General features: G+C 46.4%; 1 protein-coding gene across 4 annotated transcripts in view; it reads right to left on the bottom strand.

The window, feature by feature from the left end:
- brf1b (BRF1 general transcription factor IIIB subunit b) overlaps positions 1–23,154 on the bottom strand; it is a 354,849-nt gene that overhangs the window by 148,363 nt on the left and 183,332 nt on the right. For all 4 annotated transcript variants that reach the window (XM_078234524.1, XM_078234525.1, XM_078234528.1 and 1 more), the window contains 2 exons: positions 4,766–4,915; positions 1,214–1,307 (listed from right to left, as the gene is read on the bottom strand). In XM_078234524.1, coding sequence (XP_078090650.1) covers positions 1,214–1,307; positions 4,766–4,915 — 244 coding nt within the window. The remainder of the gene's footprint in view (positions 1–1,213; positions 1,308–4,765; positions 4,916–23,154) is intronic.

Here is a 23,154-nt window from a genome sequence, read left to right on the forward strand (position 1 = left end):
TCCAAATAGTGCATGGGTTTGGAAGGTATTGTCAAAGGAGCCTTGGAGAGTTCCATCATTTTGCTGATGATTGAGAGCAGACTGATGGAGTGGCAATTGGCTGGGTTGAATTTGTCCTGCTTTTTGTGTGCATGACATACCTGGGCAATTTTCCACATTGCCAGGTAGATACCAGAGATATAGCTGTACTGGAACAGCTTGGCTAGGGGCACGGTGAGTTCTGGAGCACAAGTCTTCAGGAGTATTGCTGGATTATTGTCAGGGCCCATTGCCTTTGCAGCATCCAGTCACTTCAGCCGTTTCTCAATATCACGTGGAGTGAATCGAATTGACTGAAATGCACCTAAAGAACAACTGAACAGAGGTGACAAAAAATCACTGTTGTCTGGTTTACAATTTGAAAATTTCTGGCTGGTTCCCTCGAAAAGCAGAGCAACTCTTTAAATTCAGCAGCTGACTTTTGTTGGACTAAAGCTTCAAAATCTCCTCACCGTCACACATCACACCCAATATGAGCTTTGACAGTGATTGGCACCAGGTTATTTGACATGAATGCATCACATTCCAGCTTGATCTCTCCCTGACCCTGCCACAGATACACACTACCATGAGCAATCACTGCTTAATGATCAGGATCAGTTATCCCCCCCATGGAACCGAGTGTCACTGAGTTCAACTGCAATACTCTCACTGCTCCTCTGGCTGAGATCAGCTCACGTGTCACAGACTGAGGTTAAGCTGACCTTCCCAATCTGTCTGGCTCACAGCCACACTGGCTAACGGCACCATTTTCATTAGAAAAACAATCTCTGCAACATTTCTGACAAATTATCAACAGTACAGGTGGACAACAGCATCTACACTCATGCAGCTCAGCTGAGACTGTTGAGATACACAGGCCACGCCTAATTACCAATAATGTGTACCAGCCTTGTATATAATGGTGCGTGTGAGTGAGAGGGTGCGTATGAGACAGCTTATTGCATGAGTGTTAAACAGTTTCTGTGCACGCAGTTGGACATTTTGGGAGGGCAGAACTAGCCTCGATTGTGATGCCCCCAGTGGTTGCACAACCTGTCCAGGTTTAGAAATGAAGAATGGGTGAAGAGGTAGAGATGCGGTAGCTGACTACGATGGAAGCTGTCAACACTTACAGAGGAGAAAATAGGACCAAAATAAGCGGATGATAAACGCATCAAACATTAAAATTCACCTTTTCCTGAGAGTTGACTCACAGACTTTGACCACGCGAATCACCTCTTTCACTGTCCGTCTGAAATCATGCATCCTGGCAGCAACCAAGAGAGCTGGAAAACACAACATCAAAACTCACTCCTCAAAGACTGGAAGAAAAACCTCCTGTAGACAGACAGGCAGAGGCACAGGCACCTGAGAAACACAAGGAGACCAATGCAGGCACCTTCAAATGAATGGAAATGAGGTTTTCTTCAAAAAAAGGGAGCAGGTGGCATAAAACTAGAAACCAAATTGAGTTAGTCTTACTCCAAGCAGTGGGAGGGCCCAGCCCTGGGTATACATGCCTATCAAACATACTGCTTGACACCAGCATGTTTATCTGATATTATTTCCCCGCAATGTCTATTCATCCTTCAGAGAGAGAGAGAGAGAGAGGGAATTTAGCTGTCAGGCAGGGAATGAGCTCAATTTGATGAGAATTGCCCATCGTTGAGAAGTGATGGACCGTTCTCGGGTTCATAGAGGAAGGCCAGCTCTCTGCTGTGGCAACAGGGGCCACATTAGATACTGTCTAGGTTGCAATTTATGGACAGAAACTAGAATCTTGATGTTCTCAGATACACAAAGTTTTGATATGTCAACATGGTGCTGAATACCTTAAATGATTTGAACAGCATTTAAAATATTGAAGCAACCACACAAAAACATACTCCATTAGCTTATCCTGTTTCAGTCTCTGGGTCTAAGTACAGAACTCTCACTTTCCTCACCTCATTCAGAATTAGCTCTGCCCCTACATCAAAGTACCACCAAGAACAGGAGCTCAATAGTAAACTGTGGCTCAAGCTAACACTCGATTGCCCCTTGACTCCAAACACTGAGGCCAATGGCAAGCTTTACTGCTTTCTTCAGCTTTCCTCCCTCTTCCCCCAGTCGTGCTGACTCCGGCTGGGATACAGTTCGACAGGTGCCTGCGCCGCCTTCCAATATCCCCCCCAAGCAGCCAGTCTTCCTCTGTGAGTGTTGCTGGGCTATTTCACAGCTGGGATGGGCATCATGTATGCCCACCCTATCCAGGACTCACACATGCACCTCCAGTCAGAAAGTGAGAATGATAAGGAGCAGGGTCCCGGCATGGTCTTTCTCCTCTCTAAAAAAAAAAGAGGGGCTGCTAGCGGCTAGCATGGTACAGCCCAGGGATGGAGCCTGTTGCCTTGAGGCTGTGTATCAGAGGTGGGGAAAGCATAGAATCCTGGGGACCAGGTCTCTCAACCATGACAGAACCTGCAGAGTGGATACTGCAGACCAACTGCCCTCTCTTCAGAATGCCTCACTTTGTTCCAAACCATTTAATCATCCGTCCCCTAATCGTGCATGTACGATAAGCACGGGAAAAATGGCACGTACACATCCACACTGCGGATGCCAAGCAGATTCTGGGCAATCACCTTGAAAGAGGCAGCCATCCAGGCAGTGCTGCTTCCCCACTCAGCTTCTGGACAAGAGCCACAACAACAACCTGCAAATAAGCAGTGTGGAATCTGGAACTTCCTCCACACAGTTTCTAATATTTACAATTCGGAAAAGGGGCTTGACGGACAGCAGTGATTCACACTGAATTTCAGTGCCTGCAGACTGGCCGCACTTGCAGTGAAGGAGGCACTGTACTAGCACGAGTCCACTGGAATAGAATATCCTCTGGCCATGTCCCTACTCCTCTCTCCCAGTCACCACCCCATGCATCTTGAACTGGTGCCATTTCAAGTCCCAGTCACTTAAGAATCAAAAGCAACTCTGGTCTTGAAGAGCAGACTAAATGGAAAAAATGCCCACCTGGACCGAGGACTGATTCAATGCCTACAATCCTGACTTGCTATATTATAAAAGGCTGTGTGAGAGAACCAGCACTTACCCAGGCAGAGAGGCGCAGAGAGTTTTAATCATTTGAACTATTCTGCAGGCAAAGCAAATTTCCTGAAGCTGATGTCACAATAAAGAAGAATAACTCTGCCTCCCGACTCCCTGGGCATATTGGATGGGTTGGGAAGGTGTGAGGGGGAAACGCGCCCTGTTTCTGCCAATTCCACCAGCACTGATCAGGAATTCACCACTTTGTCGACTGCAATCTTTAATCAATGTTTTGGGGAGTGAGTGTAGAGAACCCCGGATTGTTGGTAACAAATATCTCTCCAAGGTTTTAAGGTTTAAAGTTTATTTATTAGTCACAAGTAGGCTTACATTAACACTGCAATGAAGTTACTGTGAAAATCCCCCAGTCGCCGCACTCCGGCACCTATTCGGGTAACACTGAGGGGGAATTTAGCCTGGCCAATGCACCCTAACCAGCACGTCTTTCAGACTGTGGGAGGAAACCAGAGCACCCAGGGGAAACCCACGCAGACATGGGGAGAACGTGCAGACTCCGCACAGACAGTGACCCAAGCCGGGAATCGAACCTGGGTCCCTGGCGCTGTGAGGCAACAGAGCTAACCACCGTGCCACTGTGCCTGGACTTTCCATTATGATCATTTGCTCATGGGCCTTACCGAGAGCATTTAGACATTTTTTTCATATCCTTAACAACTTCTAGAATTTTTTAAAGAAGTGAATTTTGTGCTCTCGGGGAAGAGTGCAAAACCAGTGCCAAGTAAAGAGTGCGGCTCCCTCCACTGCTCCAACAATATACCTCAGCCCCTATTGTGTAGTAATTGTTATTCCCTGCACTAACCTCTCTGGAGGATGAGATTGCCAGGTTGTGCCAGCTTTGTGAATTTCTCAGGCGTATTACTCATCAGAGGAAGCCATAGGCCCAGAAGGAGAGCTGGTATTCAGTCTGCCAATCCCAGAGGTGAATTATAAAATTACTACTTCAACCAGGCACCTTCCCCTTTACACTTCCTTCTTAAAAGGTAAGGGCGATCCATTACATAGAGAATGCAGAAATCGTCAAACACGCTTGTTTTGGAGATTATGCTCTACATCAGCTTCTTCCCACTCTCCTTGATCTAATTCTGTCAGCATAACCTTCTATTCTTTATTGTGTGCTAATCTATCCTCTCCTAAAATTGATCTACTTTGTCGTAACTGCTTCTTGTGGTAGTTAGTTCCACATTTTCACCACTTCCTGCTTTCTCCTGAATTCCCTTTTGAATTTATTAGTGACCATATCATATTTCTGGCACTTGATTTTGAACTCAACACAAGTCTATCCGAGCAAACCATTTGAAAGGCCTCTTAGACTTCTATTTTCCAGAGAAAACAATTCTAGCATATTCATTCTTTCCTGATGGTTAGTTATAACCTCTCAGCATTCTTGTAATTAGTGTTTTCACCTCTCCCAATAGCTCCATATCCTTTATGGAATGCACAGAAATCAGGGTCCTCCAACTGGGTTCAATACAAGCTTAACCCTACATGTTTGTCTTGCCAGTCAGATTGTGCAAAGGGAGTTGCTATAAATTTGGAGAGGGAGGAAGGCGAGGGTGAGGGCGAGGGCAAGGGTGCGGGCAAGGATGAGGGCAAAGGTGAGGACACGCTGGGCCATAGAGAGAGGACGAGGATGAGTTACCTGCTCCGCAAAGTCCAGATGGCCTCCGGCCGGTGTGCATCCAGTCCCGCTTCATCCTCTGTAACAAACGGAGCGCCGTCATAGAAACCTCATGATTCTTATCCCCAAATTCTAGCATATGCGCAAACCTTGGTATATATAAACATGGATCTGTGGGAAAAGGAAGAAAATGTTACAATGGGGAGGGAAAGGAAAGAACAGGAATAGAACTCTGCTCCAATGAGGGTCAGGTACCTGCGTCAGGAAGAGTCAAATCTCCTCTGACCAAGGCTCTACCCTGGACTGACGTCTAAAAGACAGGATTTAAAATCAACCCATAGCTCTTCACACCCCTGTGGAGGTCTCCAGGAGCTACCTGGTTCTGTCCACCCGTTATCAGCACCTCATTTCTGCTGCTATAAATTAAGTAAGAAGTTTAACAACACCAGGTTAAAGTCCAACAGGTTTATTTGGTAGCAAAAGCCACACAAGCTTTCGAAGCTCGAAAGCTTGTGTGGCTTTTGCTACCAAATAAACCTGTTGGACTTTAACCTGGTGTTGTTAAACTTCTTACTGTGTTTACCCCAGTCCAACGCCGGCATCTCCACATCATGGCTATAAATTAATACAAAAATTACAACATTTCCTCCAATGATAGCTCTATTATCTTTTCAGTGGCAGGTATTTTAAATATCTCTCTCTAGAAGGTCTCCAAGCATGTCAGTTTTTGTGGATCACCCACACAAAGTTTGACTCTGCCCACTCATTTAACGCCAATCCAAAAATGAATGCACACTGCACCGACCAATTTAATTCCTGCCACTCCTATGAACAGCCCACAGTGTCAGCGCTGGCTCAGTGGGTAACTCTTGTGCCTCTGAATCAATACTTCACTGGCTGAAAAACACTTTAGGATATCCCCAGGTCATGAAAGATCCGATAGAAACTGGAGATAGAGTCATAGAGGTTTACAGCATGGAAACAGGCCCTTCGGCCCAACTTGTCCATGCCGCCCATTTTTAAAAAAAACCCCGAAGCTAATCCCAATTGCCCACATTTGGCCCATATCCCTCTATACCCATCGTACCCATGTAACTATCTAAATGCTTTTTAAAAGACAAAATTGTACCCGCCTCTACTACTACCTCTGGCAGCTCGTTCCAGACACTCACCACCCTCTGTGTGAAACAATTGACCCTCTGGACACTTTTATATCTCTCCCCTCTCACCTTAAACCTATGTCCTCTAGTTTTAGACTCCCCTACCTTTGGGAAAAGATATTGACTATCTAGCTGATCTGTGCCCCTCATTATTTTAAAGACCTCTATAAGGTCACCCCTCAGCCTCCTACGCTCCAGAGAAAAAAGTCCCAGCCTATCCAGCCTCTCCTGATAACTCAATCCATCAAGTCCCGGTAGCATCCTAGTAAATCTTTTCTGCACTCTTTCTAGTTTAATAATATCCTTTCTATAACAGGGTGACCAGAATTGCACACAGTATTCCAAGTGTGGCCTTACCAATGTCTTGTACAACTTCAACAAGACGTCCCAACTCCTGTATTCAATGTTCTGACCGATGAAACCAAGCATGCCGAATGCCTTCTTCACCACTCTGTCCACCTGTGACTCCACTTTCAAGGAGCTATGAACATGTACCCCTAGATCTCTTTGTTCTGTAACTCTTCCCAACGTCCTACCATTAACTGAATAAGTCCTGCCCTGGTTCAATCTACCAAAATGCATTACCTCGCATTTGTCTAAATTAAACTCCACCTGCCATTTGTCAGTTATACTCTTGCTTTGAAACTTTCTGATTTACTATTAGGCTTCATTTGAACTCCCTTCATTAAGGCAAGCATCTCTTCGAATACAGTCTTGTATTTATCCAGATGGTGCTATAGGTCTGTTTTCTTGCTCTCTTTAACCCCACCTCCATAAAGATTCTCTAACCACTTCCACTGGTCATCTCACAGTTTGTTCTTTATCTCGATACAACCTTTGTTTAGTCACGAATGATATCCTGTGCGAATAAACAACAGTAAATGGCCTCTCCTTGTCCTTTTGCCTGGGTGCTCTGCAGCCACCTGGACTCGATACTGAGTTCAACAATTCTCGATCTCCAGTTCGTTTTGTGCCTTTTTTGCTGCTTTGTTCCTTTCTCTCATTTCTTCCTTTGTTTCACATTCAGGTGCCTGTTATCCAGCCAGTCACACCTCATCTAAACACATCTTTTGTTTGTACACTTTTCCCATTACCTCTCACTTTGAGCTTGCATTAAGAAACCTTTTCTCATTTAATCTCTCCTGCCTCCCACCCCCCCCCCCCACCCTGTCACAGATACTCCCGCCCCCACTTCACTTGCTCAAACCTATTACATTTCTAACGCTTCCCAATTCTGATTCATTGAAACATTAACTTTGTTTCTGCAGACGCTGCCTGACTTGCTGAGTATTTCCAGTGTTTTGTTTTTATTGCCTCTTTGTACATCTCAATCTGCCTGCAGCATTTCACATGGTGTGACCACACCATCCTCCTCCAACACCTCTCCAATGCCCTCCAGCTGGGTGTGACTGCTCTCTCCTGGTTCCATGCTTATTTATCTCATTGTAGTTAGACTTTGCAAAGGCTTCTCTTCCTGCTCCTGTCAGCCCAAGCCCTGAGCACAGACTGCTTCATCATCTGACAAATCGCAGATGGAGCTGAAATGCCACAGACAGCAGCGGCAAAGCCCCATTTTTGATGTAACAGTGGAGCATGGATCAAGCGTGTGAAGATGGTTGGGCCTAGGACATTACCCAAGGAGTACCTGGAACAAAGTCCTGGAGCAGAAGACAAGCCCCCCTCCACCCCCAACTATAATCCTTTGTCAGGTGCGACTCCAGTCACTGGAGAGTTTATTTCCGCAGATCTGCTCTCCAGTTTTGCTGGGGCTCTTGGTTTTCACACTCAACCGTGTGCTACCACAACGTCATGGGCAGTCACTCTCAGCTCTCCTTCACAATTCAGCTGTGTCCATTTTTGGACCAAGGCTGCAATGGGGTCTGGAGCTGAGTGGTCCTGGCAGAACCCAAGCAAGGTAAGCAGGTGCCGCGAGATCGCATTGTCAATGACCCTCCTCCATTTCTGTGTAGATGACGGGGAAGAGGCTGAAAGGGCACTGATTGGTCAGGTTGGATTTTTCCTACTTTACATTTCTAGTTCTTCAAAGTACAAGGAATGCAGTGCATTGTCCCTTTGCTCACGATTACAATATTGTAGATATTTAATTGGGAATGTCACAGTCCATTACAACATTCATCAAAAATTCTGACATGAGAAAACTGCAATAGTGTGTAACAGGAAGAAGCAACATGAACAGTAACTCACTGATGTAAGATTGGGGGATATTGTACAAGTTTAACAGAAGATGTAATTGTTATCTCTCCATATGGTTCTCCTTTTCCATCTTGTTTTTGGGAGGGGTGGAATGTTAACATTCCTTTTGGATTAATGAGTTTTTCTCTGAACGTCTTGTGCTCGATATGACCGCCTTCCCATAATGACCCATCACATGATTTGGCATCAGCAAGCTATTCAGCCGTGAGGATGGGGCGTTATGGCCAACACCAGTACTGTCTTCACCCAACTACATTCTGCAGCCGTCACTCAGCAGGGAAAACCCTCCAGTGAGTTTGCCTCTTCCTAAGCCAAGGGCGTTGAGGTCAATGGTGAGGGGCTGTAGATGAGGAATCAAACCCAATCTCCCTGTGTACAAATGCCCAGCATGAGTCTTCACCAAGAGGAAGAAACAGGATAAATGTGGAGAACAATTTCACTCAGAACCTTCCTGATTCAGTTACAAAAGGAGATTACAAGAATAATTTTGGCACCAGCTGCTTTTACACCAAATTGTGTCTGTGACAGAAATCATTGTGCAAGGAATCAAACAAAGGAAGAGAGTGAGAAGTGTGCCAGTGAACACACTTGAGAGGGAAGAGAAAGCACCAGCTGAACCGTACACCAATTTAGGACCTAATGTTTTTCCTATTGCCAATCAATACATCATCACTGGCCTGTTAAAACAGGCTGAGTTTGGATAGCTATTTTTTTTGCCTCTGCAATGCAGATTCTGAGCTATGCGCTGGGTTCTAAGCACCATCTCTCACACAACAATGTTGCAGTGTCAAACTGCACTCTAACAAGACAGCTAAAGGGTAAACAAACGGTAAATACTGGTAGCGGTAGTGGGAGAAGGAAGAAGAGTTGAGATGCGAATAATGATGCTTTAAGCTTCTAAAATAGGTCTGAAAAGTCAAATGATTCCACAAAACAACATGCCATTTTTAAAGAGCAAAGTAAGAAAGGTCATCAAGCCTGAAACATTGGGGGCGATTCTCCCAAAAGTGCTGAATTGGTGGGAAAACTGTTCTAGATCATAACTGTTTTCTCAGTTCAACTTCTCACCTGAATCTCCCCACTCTGTGCATTGCAGAGGTCCCAATCGTGAATCTCATTAAAAACCCAGGGGGGCAGGGCCTATTCACGCTGGAGTTTGACAGTTCCGGAACTCTGCGCATGCGCAGTGATCCCGATCTGTCAGACTCCCCATCTGCTGGCCAGCTCGATCACTGGCCAGCCCGGGACCCCTGCACTCCCCCACGGCCCTCCACAACACTTCATGGGCCAGCCCTGACCACCCCCCACCCCCCCCACGCCCGCCCCGGAGAGCCCCGATGTCCAGCCCACCCCTCCCAAGCAGTGGTGATTCCCTCCCCCCCCCCCCCCCCCCGCGCCTCCGCACCCCCACCTGCTGGTCCCCCCCCCGAGTCAGACCCCTCCCAAGCCCACCCCAATCGCTGCCCTCCTTCCATCCCAGACCGATCGCCATGCAGAGCAGGACCTCCCAACCCCACCGATTGCCCCTAGGCCCTGCCCACAATAGGTCCTGCCCAATGCCCAATGGGCAGTGCCAAGGTGCCCCCTGGGTGTGGGCATTTTGCCCCTTGGGCAGTGCCGGGGGCACAGGCTGGCACTGCCCGGATGTCCATGCCCAGGGGGCACCATCCCTCTGCCACTTGACCCCCTGGAGGGCCCCGATTGCCACCCCTTCATTCCAGCGGGATCTCCCGCTAGTTCCCCGAAGGTAGGGAGCTACTCTAAACCCCGCCGGAATGAAGTACTCCTGGCGGGGTGGGAGATTCAATTGGGACCGGTAAGTTCCCGATAATTACATTTAAAATACATTTAAAACATATTAAACAAAGATTCAAATGACTTCCCTGTCTTCCCGCCGGTTTCCAGCGTGGTCTGGACTCCGACTGTTCGCCGGCGCTGGAAGATGTGCATGTGTTCCCGGCGCACGCGCAAATCCCGGAACAAGGCCGGCGACACACACCAGTAAAGTTGCGGGTCGGGATGGGAGAATCGCCCCCGTTAACTCAGTTTCTCTATCCACCAATACTGCCAGACATACAACTTTTAGCTTATCCTTCCCTCTCTGACCCCTAACACTGCCTCTAGAGGCATTGAACACCAGCTGAGTACTGCTGTACAGTGGAAACCAGCCCGCCATACATCATTCAGGTGGCTGTTCTTACCAGGCATGTCCAAAGAGCAACGGCCAACAAGCTATTTGACCATGAGAGGCATTGCAACCAAAAGGGATCCTGATCCTTTTCGCATCTGACAAACATACAAGTTCACGTTTAAATATATAATACTAAACAGGCAATTGAAGCTGGATTCTCAGGTTGGCACAGTTCAGTCGTGCAGAGATTGCAATTGTGCCAATTGGGCCATTCAGTTTCAACTAAAAAATATTGAAAGTCAATTATGTCAACAATATGGTCAACAATTGAAGAGGTGATCATTTGATCGTGGTTTCAAATTATTGGCAAACAGCCATAGAATGGCACATCATCAAGAATGGTAACATTAACTGGCTTCTGAGATTTTTCAATGGAAAGTCCCACAGTTAATTCCCTGGTACCCCACAGTTTGCTCATGGGAGCAGGCAGTATGTCTCAGTTCAAGCCTGGTCCACACGGAGTTATCTGGCTGCAGTCAGCTGGTGGCAGGGGTTCTTCAGTAAGGATCAGGCTACCCTACTGATACTGATAGGTAGCAGAGAGCTGTTCTCGGTCTTGGGCACGTAACCAAGTTAACATTGTTGTGCAGCAATGAGGGATTGTTGGAAATCACATTAAACTGATGCTCTGCTTGTCTACAAGTGTAGATGTTAAAGATTGAACAGCAGTGTTCAAAGAGCAGCACAGTGTTTCCTGAGGTCCTAGCCAACTTCACTCAATCAACAGCACTTCTCAAGTAACAAAAGCAGAAAAATGCTGGAAAATCTCAGCAGGTCTGACAGCATCAGTGGAGAGAGAACAGAGCCGACGTTTCGAGTCTGGACGACCCTTCGTCAGAGCTGAACAATATTTCAAATATAACCCCTTGGCTGTGAATTGTTCGGCTCATCCTGAGAATAATCGGGGGCTATATAAATATCAGTTCGTTTTTCCAGCTATGTTTTTTATGGAAAATGCAAGCAACCACAAAGTAAAAGTACTGGAATCCTTTATAACAATTCTAGCTCTTTCATCCATGATTGCAATGGGGTATGGAGCTGAATGTCCCGGGCAGAGTCTAAGCTGAGCACTGGCGAGCAGGTTATTGCTGAGTAAGTGCTGCTTGATAGCATTGTCAATGATACCTTACATCACCTTGCTGATCATTAGAAATGGGGGGATGGCTAGGTTGCTTTTTCTGGACAGACATACCTGGGCAATTTTCCACATTGCCAGGTTGATGCCACTGCTGTAGCTGTACTGAAACAGCTTGCCTAGGAGTGCGGCCAGTTCTGGAGCACAAGTGTTCAGCACTACTGCCAGCATGTTGTCAGGACCCACAGTCTTGGCTATTTCCAATACTTTCAGCCATTTTTGATATCACATCGAGTGAATAGAACGTCGCTTCCTCTTGTGGGACATTCTAGGACGAGAGGTCATAGTCTTAGGATAAGGACGAGCACATTTAAAACAGAGTTGAGAAGAAACTTTCTCCCAAAGGGTTTTGGATCTGTGGAATTCGCTCCGTCAAAGAGCAGTGGATGCTGGGACAGTGAATAGATTTCAGGAGGTGTCAGACAGATTTTTAATTGGTAATGGGTTGAAGGGTTATGGGGAGAAGGCAGGAAAATGAGGATGAGGAGCATATCAGCCATGATTGAATGGCGGAGCAGACTCGATGGGCCGAATGGCCTAATTCTGTTCCTACATCTTATGAACTTATGAATCAAATTATCCAAAGGCTGGAATCTGTGATTTTGAGGATCTCAGATGCGGGTCAAATTGGATCATCCATTCAGTACAAGTACACTGTCTCAAATCCAGCTTTCTGCAAAGTGCCCACCCCATGCGGACGTGAAGATCGCGCTGGACGAAATATACACCACTACGAATAGCCTTGAGACGAAACATTCCGAGGCCTTGTTCATCTTGGTCGGGGACTTCAATCAGGCCAAGTTCAAGAGCGTCCTACCAAGTTACCACCAACAGGTCTCCTGTTCCACCAGAGGCCCAAACATCCTAGACCACTGCTACACAAATATCAAACATGCCTACCGCTCTATCGCCAGCCCACACTTTGGCAAATCAGACCACAAGGCTGTGCTCCTGCTCCCGGCTTACAAGCAAAAACTGAAGCGGGAGAATCCATCAAAGAGAGTCATGCAATGTTGGTCTGAGGAATTGGATGATCTCCTATGGGGCTGCTTGGAGTCAGTGGACTGGTCAGTATTTAAAAACTCTGCGACCAGCCTGAACGAGTACGCCACTACAGTAACTGACTTCATTACTAAGTATGTAGAAGACTGTGTGCCAAAGAAGCAAATCCGTGTGTTTCCCATACGGGAACCATGGATGAACAGGGATATCCACTGCCTGCTGAAGTCCAGGTCTGAGGCGTTCAAGTCAGGCGACCCTGACCTATACAAGAAAACCAGATACGATCTAAAGAGATCCATCAAAGATGCCAAAAGTCGGTACCGGACCAAGCTAGAGTCCCAGGCTAGCCACACCAACCCTCGCCGAATATGGCAAGGTCTGCAAGACATAACAGGCTACAAGATGAAGGCATGTAAAATCGCCGGCTCCAACGCACCCCTCCCTGATCAGCTCAATGCATTCTACGCCCGTTTTGAGCAAGAGGTCAGCGAGAGCATGCCCTCCACCCTGGAAGCCCTGGATGAACCTGTATCTGGGGTCACCATTGCTGATGTCAGAGCAGCTTTCTTGAAGGTCAACCCACGGAAAGCGACTGGCCCGGATGGGGTACCCGGACGAGCGCTCAGATCCTGCACGGATCAGCTGACGGGGGCATTCACAGACATCTTCAACCTCTCTTTACAACAATCTGAGGTCCCTATCTGCTTCAAGAAGATGACCATCATCCCGGTACCTAAGAAAAGCCAGGCAGCGTGCCTTAATGACTATCGGTTGGTGGCTCTGACATCCATCATTATGAAGTGCTTCGAAAGGCTAGTCATGGCACGAATCAATTCCAGCCTCCCGGACTACCTGGATCCACTACAGTTTGCCTACCGCCGCAACAGGTCCACAGCAGATGCCATCTCTCTGGCTCTACACTCAACCCTGGAACACCTAGATAACAAGGACACCTATGTCAGACTCCTATTTATTGACTACAGCTCAGCCTTCAACACCATTATTCCCATGAAATTCATCTCCAAACTCCGTGGCCTGGACCTCGGCACCTCCCTCTGCGACGGGATCCTGAACTTCCTAACTCACAGACTGCAATCAGTAAGGATAGGCAACAACACCTCCTCCACGATCATCCTCAACACCGGTGCCCCACAAGGCTGTGTTCTCAGCCCCCTACTATACTCCTTATACACCTATGACTGTGTGGCCAAATTCCCCTCCAATTCGATTTTCAAGTTTGCTGACGACATCACCGTAGTGGGTCGGATTTCAAACAATGATGAGATGGAGTACTGAAAAGAGTGAGAGAATCTGGTGAACTGTAACAATAATCTCTCCCTCAATGTCAACAGAATGAAGAAGATTGTCATCGACTTCAGGAAGCGCAAAGGAGAACATGCCCCTGTCTACATAACAGGGACGAAGTAGAAAGGGTCGAGAGCTTCAAGTCTTTAGGTGTCCAGATCACCAACAACCTGTCCTGGTCCCCCCATGCCGACATTATAGTTAAGAAAGCCCACCAACGCCTCTACTTTCTCAGAAGACTAAGAATATTTGGCATGTCAGCTACGACTCTCGCCAACTTTTACAGATACACCATAGAAAGCATTCTTTCTGGTTGTATCACAGCTTGGTATGGCTCCTGCTTTGCCCAAGACCGCAAGGAACTACAAAAGGTCGTGAATGTAGCCCAATCCATCACGCAAACCAGCCTCCCATCCATTGACTCTGTCTACACTTCCCGCTGCCTCGCAAAGCAGCCAGCATAATTAAGGACCCCACGCACCCCCTATATTCTCTCTTCCACCTTCTTCCATCGCGAAAAAGATACAAAAGTCTGAGGTCACGTACCAACCGACTCAAGAACAGCTTCTTCCCTGCTGATGTCAGACCTTTGAAAGGACTTACCTTGCATTAAGTTGATCTTTGTCTACACCCTAGCTATGACTGTAACACTACATTCTGCACTCTCTCGCTTCCTTCTCTATGAACGGTATGCTTTGTCTGTACAGCACGCAAGAAACAAAACTTTTCACTGTATACTAATACATGTGACAATAATAAATAAAATAAAATCAAAGTGGCGATCCAAAAACCAGGCCTTTTTTTGAAGCTACCATGTGTGAATTTTAATTGCTGCAGAGCACCCAGGCAAAAGGACAAGGAGAGGCCATTTACTGTTGTTTACTCGCACAGGATATCATTCGTGACTAAACGAAGGATGTATCGAGATAAAGAACAAACTGTGAGATGACCAGGTTAGAGAATCTTTATGGAGGTGGGGTTAAAAAGAGCAAGAAAACAGACCTATAGCACCATCTGATAAATACAAGAGTGTATTCGAAGAGATGCTTGCCTTAATGAAGGGAGTTCAAATGAAGCCTAATAGTAAATCAAAAAGTTTCAAAGCAAGAGTATAACTGACAAATGGCAGGTGGAGTTTAATTTAGACAAATGCGAGGTCATGCATTTTGGTAGATTGAACCAGGGCAGGACTTATTCAGTTAATGGTAAGGCGTTGGGAAGAGTTACAGAACAAAAAGATCAAGGGGTACATGTTCATAGCTCCTTGAAAGTGGAGTCACAGGTGGACAGAGTGGTGAAGAAGGCATTCAGCATGCTTGGTTTCATCGGTCAGAACATTGAATACAGGAGTTGGGACGTCTTGTTGAAGTTGTACAGGACATTAGTAAGGCCACACTTGGAATACTGTGTGCAATTCTGGTCACCCTGTTATAGAAAGGTATTATTAAACTAGAAAGAGTGCAGAAAAGATTTACTAGGATGCTACCGGGACTTGATGGATTGAGTTATCAGGAGAGGCTGGATAGACTGGGACTTTTTTCTCTGGAGCGTAGGAGGCTGAGGGGTGATCTTATAGAGGTCTTTAAAATAATGAGGGGCACAGATTAGCTAGATAGTCAATATCTTTTCCCAAAGGTAGGGGAGTCTAAAACTAGAGGACATAGGTTTAAGGTGAGAGGGGAGAGATACAAAAGTGTCCAGAGGGGCAATTGTTTCACACAGAGGGTGGTGAGTGTCTGGAACAAGCTGCCAGAGGTAGTAGTAGAGGCGGGTACAATTTTGTCTTTTAAAAAGCATTTAGATAGTTACATGGGTACGATGGGTATAGAGGGATATGGGCCAAATACAGGCAATTGGAATTAGCTTCGGGGTTTTTTTTAAAAATGGGCGGCATGGACAAGTTGGGCCGAAGGGCCTGTTTCCATGCTGTAAACCTCTATGACTCTAAAATACCTTGTCAGCTTCCAAAGAGAAAATGCTGGAAAATCTCAGCAGGTCTGGCAACATCTGCTTTGCTTTTACCTTCTCAGCTTGTTTGGCTAGGTGCTGTATTTGCACAATGGCATGTCAACTGGTCACAGGCTTCGCACACCTGACTGCTCCTGTGGTCTGAGCAACCCTTGACCTCACCTGATCCACCCGATCCGGTCTGAACCATCCAATCTGAAAACCAGAATTCAGCACAGACTCAGTCCCAAGGCTGCTGGTTTTGAGACACTGTCCCTGTATTCCTGACTGAAGATGATTGAACACGTTATCTTTTACCCAGATGGACTCCCCCATCACTGGCAATGTTTTCAGAACCTCCTCCTCCGGTTAATTGCTTAATTGTCAATTCCCATTGATAACTGGATGTGGCAAGACTGCAGAGCTTTGGTCAGATCTGTTGGTCATGGACTGTCCATCGCATGCTGCTTCCACTGTTTAGCATATCATTGTATTGCAGCTTCACCAAGTTGGCATCTCAATTTTATGTATGCCTGGTACTGCTTTTGGCATTCTCTCCAGCACTCCTCACTGATTCAGGGTCGATCTCCTGGTTTGATCGTAATGGTAGAGTGGGGGATATGTCGGCCGTGAGGTTACAGATTGTGGGTGAATACAATTCTGCTGCTGCTGATGACCCACAGTGCCTCATCGATGCCCAGTTTTGAATAGAACATAGAACATAGAAAAGCTACAGCACAAACAGGCCCTTCGGCCCACAAGTTGCGCCGAACAATTTCCTTACCTTCTAGGCTCATCTATAACCCTCTATCTTACTAACCTCCATTAACCTATCCAAAAGTCTCTTGAAAGACTCAATTGAATCCGCTTCCACCACCACTACCGGCAGCCGATTCCGCGCACCCACCACCCTCTGAGTGAAAAACTTACCCCTAACATCTCCCCTATACCTACTCCCCAGCACCCAAAAACCTGTGTCCTCTCGTGACAACCACTTCAGCCCTGGGTAAAAGCCTCTGAGAATCCACTCTATCAATACCTCTCAACATCTTATACACCTTTATGAGGTCACCTCTCATCCTTCGCCACTCCAACGAGAATAGACCTAGCTCTCTCAACCTATCCTCATGAGGCATACCACTTAATCCCGGCAACATCCTCATAAATCTCCTCTGCACCCGTTCTATGGCTTCCACATCCTTTCTGTAATGAGGCGACCAGAACTGGGCACAGTACTCCAGGTGGGGTCTGACCAGGGTCCTATACAGCTGCAGCATTATCTCACGATTTCTAAACTCAATTCCTCTATTGATGAAGGCCAGTATTCCATACGCCTTCTTAACCACAGCCTCTACCTGCGATGCCGCTTTGAGTGTGCTATGAACCCGGACCCCAAGATCCCTCTGTTTTTCCACACTGCCAAGCGTCTTCCCCCTAATATTATATTCTTCCATCCTATTCGACCTGCCAAAATGAACCACCTCACACTTATCTGGGTTGAAGTCCATCTGCCACTTCTCGGCCCAGTCTTGCATCTTGTGTCTCGTTGCAACTGCTGACATCCCTCTACACTATCCACATTTAGCATCTATCCCATCTAGCACTGATGGTAGTGTCACACAACTTATCCTCAGTGTGAAAACAGGACTTCATCCTGACCAGGACTGTGGGGTGGTCACTCCCACCAATACTGTAATAGACAGAAGGTTCACTCAACTCATTCCCAGGCTGAGGGGCTCATCTTGTGAAAAAATGTTAAACAGGTTGTGCTTATACACGTTTGAGTTTACAGCAGTATAATAAAAGCAAATTACCGTGGATGCTGGAATCTGAGCTCCGACGAAGGATCATCCATTACTTTTAGGCTGGATTCTGACTTAGAGGCGTTCAGTCATAATCCCACGGATGGTAGCTTCGCACCATTGGCTCCTCAGCCAAGCACATACACCAAATGTCCGAACCTGCAGTTTTTCTCGTACTGAGCAGGATTACTATTTAAGTGGTTAGCACTGCGGCCTCACAGCATCAGGGACCCGGGTTCGATTCCAGGCTTGGGTCACTGTCTGTGTGGAGTCTGCACGTTCTCCCCATGTCTGCGTGGGTTTCCTCCCACAGTCTGAAAGATGTGCTGGTTAGGGTGCATTGACCTGAACAGGCGCCAGAATGTGGCGATTAGGGGATTTTCACAGTAACTTTATTGCAGTGTTAATGTAAGCCTTACTTGTGACTAATAAATAAACTTTAACTGTCAGGCCTGCGGAGATTTTTCAGCGTTTTGTCCGAGTTTACAGCAGTTCCCTTGCCTGTATTTGACCTGAAGCCATGAGACTTCATGGGGTTAAGAGTCAATGTTGAGAATTCTGTGGGCCATTCCCTGCCCTACTCTATAATATTATTTGCAGCATATATACACACTGCCTGTGGAACAACCAGGGGCAGTGATAAGGAATCTGGGACATAGGTTGTAAGGTATGATTTGGTGAGTATAACAGCGTCAGGTTCTCTGCGGGACAGCTCCCCCAATTTTGGCACAAGTTTCTGGATGTCAGTCAGGAAGACCTTGCAGGTCTGAGAAGGGAATGTTTTGGTCATTTCTGGTGCCTGGGTCAATGTCAGGTGGTCCATCCAATTTTATTATTTTTCAACTTTTGATATCACTAGACTATTTCAGAGGTCAACCACATTATTGTGCGTCTGGAATCACACACAGACCATACTGGGTAAAGATGGCAGATTTGAATCCATGTTCCCAAAGCATTAATCCGGGCCTCTGGATTACTAAGAACAAAGAACAATACAGCACAGGAACAGGCCCTTCGGCCCTCCAAGCCCACACCGCTCCCTGATTCAAACTAGACCATTATTTTGTATCCCTCCATTCCCACTTCGTTCATGTGGCTATCTAGGTAAGTCTTAAATGTTCCCAGTGTGTCTGCCTCCACCACCTTGCCTGGCAGCGCATTCCAGACCCCCACCACCCTCTGTGTAAAATATGTCCTTCTGATATCTGTGTTAAACCTCCCCCCCTTCACCTTGAACCTATGACCCCTCGTGAACATCACCACCGACCTGGGAAAAAGCTTCCCACCGTTCACCCGATCTATGCCTTTCATAATTTTATACACCTCTATTAGGTCATCCCTCATCCTCCGTCTTTCCAGTGAGAACAACCCCAGTTTACCCAATCTCTCCTCATAACTAAGCCCTTCCATACCAGGCAACATCCTGGTAAACCTCCTCTGCACTCTCTCCAAAGCCTCCACGTCCTTCTGGTAGTGTGGCGACCAGAACTGGGCGCAGTATTCCAAATGCAGCCGAACCAACGTTCTATACAACTGCAACATCAGACCCCAACTTTTATACTCTATGCCCCGTCCTATAAAGGCAAGCATGCCATCTGCCTTATTCACTACCTTTTCCACCTGTGACGTCACCTTCAAGGGTCTGTGGACTTGCACACCCAGGTCCCTCTGCATATCTACACCCTTTATGGTTCTGCCATTTATCGTATAGCTCTACCAAAATGCATCACTTCGCATTTATCTGGATTGAACTCCATCTGCCATTTATTTGCCCAAATTTCCAGCCTGTCTATATCCTTCTGTAGCCTCTGACAATGTTCCTCACTATCTGCAAGTCCAGCCATTTTCGTGTCGTCCGCAAACTTACTGATCACCCCAGTTACACCTTCTTCCAGATCGTTTATATAAATCACAAACAGCAGAGGTCCCAATACAGAGCCCTGCGGAACACCACTAGTCACAGGCATCCATCCGGAAAAAGACCCTTCCACTACCACCCTCTGTCTTCTGTGACCAAGCCAGTTCTCCACCCATCTAGCCACCTCCCCCTTTATCCCATGAAATCCAACCTTTTGCACCAACCTACCATGAGGGACTTTGTCAAACGCTTTACTAAAGTCCATATAGACGACATCCACGGCCCTTCCCTCGTCAACCATTCTAGTCACTTCTTCAAAAAACTCCACCAGGTTAGTGAGGCATGACCTCCCTCTCACAAAACCATGCTGACTATCGTTAATGAGTTTATTCCTTTCTAAATGTGCATACATCCTATCTCTAAGAATCCTCTCCAACAACTTCCCTACCACGGACGTCAAGCTCACCGGCCTACAATTTCCCAGGTTATCCTTCCTACCCTTCTTAAATAACGGGACCACATTAGCTATCCTCCAATCCTCTGGGACCTCACCTGTGTCCAGTGACGAGACAAAGATTTGCGTCAGAGGCCCAGCGATTTACTAGTCCAGTGTCAGTGCCACAGTGGAAAATCCTAGGACATTGCTGCAGGAACTCCTCAGGGTAATATGCTGGGGTCATACCTGGCACAAATGAATATAGTTGTTGTTGGAGTCAGTCATCTCATCTCCAGGACATCACGACAGGAGTTCCTCAGGGTAATATCCTGGACCTAACTACCTTCAGCTGTTTTATTACTGACGTCCCATTCATCATAAAGTCGGAAGTGGAGATATCCGCCGATGACTGCACAATGTTCAGCACCATTCGCAATTCCTCAGACTCACATTGTGCAGTCATCGGCGGACATCTCCACTTCTGACTTTATGATGAATGGGAGGTCAGTAGTAAAACAGCTGAAGGTGGTTAGGTCCAGGATATTACCTGAGGAACTCCTACCGTGATGTCCAAATGCAACAAGAACTGGACACTATTCAGACTTGAGCTAGTAAGAGGCAAGTAACATTTGCAGCACATAAGTGCCAGGCAATGACCTTCCCCAACAAGAGGCAATCTAGACATTGCCCTTTGATGTTCAATGGTATTACCATTACTGAATCCCCTACCATCAACACCCTGAGATTACCATTGACCAGAACCTTAACAAGATCAGTCACAGAAACACTGTGGTTACAGGAGCAAGTCAGAGGCTGGAAATTCTGTGGCAAGTAACTCACCTCTTGACTCTCTAAAGTCTGGCGACATCAACAACGCACAAGTCAGAAATGCGATGGAATACTCTTTAGTTTCCTGGAAGAGTGAAGCTCCAACACTCAAGAAGATCAACACTTTCCTGGACAAGCAGCCCACTGTGCCCCATCCACCATCTTAAATATTCACTCCCCACCACCGATGCACAATGGCACCAATGTGTACCATCTACAAGGTGCACTGACACAATGTGCAAATTAGACTGAGAAAGCTATTCTAAGTAACAAAGGGATTCAAAATACAAAAGAGAATATTAAAAACTTGCAAGGGATATGAAAGGTAACAAAAGTTTTATTAAAAGAAAGGAAGTGGTGAAGGATAATGTGGATCCATTAAAGGAGAGATGTAGGGAAGACAATAATGGATAATAAGCAAACCGTAAATTAGTTAAATGAGAATGCTGTACAGCACAGCAAAAGGATTAAATTCCAGCAAAACAGGAATCCGAAAAAAAATGAAACGAAGCAGGTTTAATATAAGCAATTAAAAAGATAACACAGGAAATAGTGAGTGGACACATTTCCAGAACCTAATGGTTTCCATCACAGAGTGTTAAAAGAATTAGGTGAGGGAATTGCAGATGCCACAGTCGTAATTTTTCTCACAGCTCTACAGATTCAGAAACTATACTTTTGGATTAAGTAATTGCAAGTACCATTCCATTACTTAAGAGAGAAAGGGAGGAACTAGGGTCGCTAACCCTCCTGGAATGGCAGTGAAAATACCAGAATAGCCCTCATTCTCCCACTGGCTACCGAAAGCAGTCTGGGACATTTTAAAACCATAGAATTAGTATTCCCTGTTAATCAATCAACTCTGGGAGTTCAAGAGTCCATTTAATTGAATGGCAGCACCACTGTGCAGGCACAGCCAGCGTGGTCACCCATGCAGACTGCACTCATGGACACCGCTGCTTGCTGCTCTGCCTGTTTCTTCTCATGGCGGCTGGCACTGTAACCGTCTGCGACTGGGTGGAATTAGGAAGCTTGAGTCGAGTCCTCAAGTACCCTGCTTAAGACTCGGAGAGGAGAACGAACAAAGGAGCCAGTCCAGCCTGCAGGTAAAGCAGTGAGCAACAGGGCCAGGCAGATGAACTAAAAAAAAGTTTATTTATTAGTCACAAGTAAGGCTTACATTAACACTGCAATGAAGTTACTGTGAAATTCCTCAGTCCGGCGCCTGTTCGGGTCAATGCACCTAACCAGCACGTCTTTCAGAGTGTGGGAGGAAACCGACGGAAACCCACGCAGACACGAGGAGAACGTGCAAACTCCACACAGACAGTGACCCAAGCGGGAATCGAACCCAGGTCCCTGGCGCTGTGAAGCAGCAGTGCTAACCATTGTGTTACCATGCCTACCTATCTGAACGCTGACAACTACCCCGGCTGGAAATCACCATTCCACACCATGGACTTTTCTAAAAAATACACACCCACAGTGCCCAGTCCCACCCGTCCAGCCAAGCCTAGTAGCAGCTCCTACAGCCCAACTGAAAAGGTGCTATTTGGGAGAGTCAGTGCAGACTCGATGGGCTGAATGGCCTCCCTTCTGCACTGTAGGGATTCTATGGTTCACGCAAGATAAAAGGGAGTGCGTCTGCTTCCAGCCCCTTGTTTGCTGCTGAGCTCTTGATTAAAAAGCCCCAAAAATCAACCTTCCAGAGCTTCCCATCGGGAGATTAGAGTAATCAAAGTGTCATACTTAAATAAAAAGGATGGCTTCACTGTGCACAGATTTGGAAATGATAAGCCAAAGGCCAATCACGTTCCGATAAAAAGAAATCTCTTGATAAAGCTTTATTCTGAGTTTGCAACCCTCGGAGGAAGTAGATAACTACAGACCTCCGTTTCATAAGAATTGTAATAAAGTTACTAAAATCCACCAGCCGAGAGAGGAGTGACTGAACTCCCACACAAATAGCAGCTGATCAAAGAGAGTCAGCATAGATTAATCCCGTTTTAGGAGATCACTATCACGCTGGATACGGGAGTGTTTATGGATGTTAACCTCTAAAAGGCATTTGAAAAGGTTCAACGTAAGAGATTAACAAAAATGAAAGCACGCAGAACTGAAGGTAACTTTATATCATGGCTGGTTGGAAAGTGGGACAGTAAGAAGTCTCTCAACACCAGGTTAAAGTCCAACAGGTTTACTTAGCAGCACAAGCTTTCGGAGCACTGCTCCTGGTGTTTAACCTGGGGATGTGAGACTTCTTACTGTGCTTACCCCAGTCCAACACCAGCATCTCCACATCATGGAACGTGGGAAACAGATAAGGGAATTTGACAAGTGTTCCTCCTCTGGGATCTCAGCCTTTCACCAAATACATTGACTTGGATGAGGGAAGAGAAAGTTGTATATCCAAGTCTGACACTTAAGTTAGGAGGAGCAGTGAGTCGTGCAGATAGGAGCAGGAAGTCTAATTGTGGGGAAGTGTGAAGTTATCCACTTTGGATCGCAGGAAGACAAATTGCAATATTATCT

The sequence above is a fragment of the Mustelus asterias genome, chromosome 18 (genome assembly GCF_964213995.1).
Source record: "Mustelus asterias chromosome 18, sMusAst1.hap1.1, whole genome shotgun sequence".
Lineage (NCBI taxonomy): Eukaryota > Metazoa > Chordata > Chondrichthyes > Carcharhiniformes > Triakidae > Mustelus > Mustelus asterias.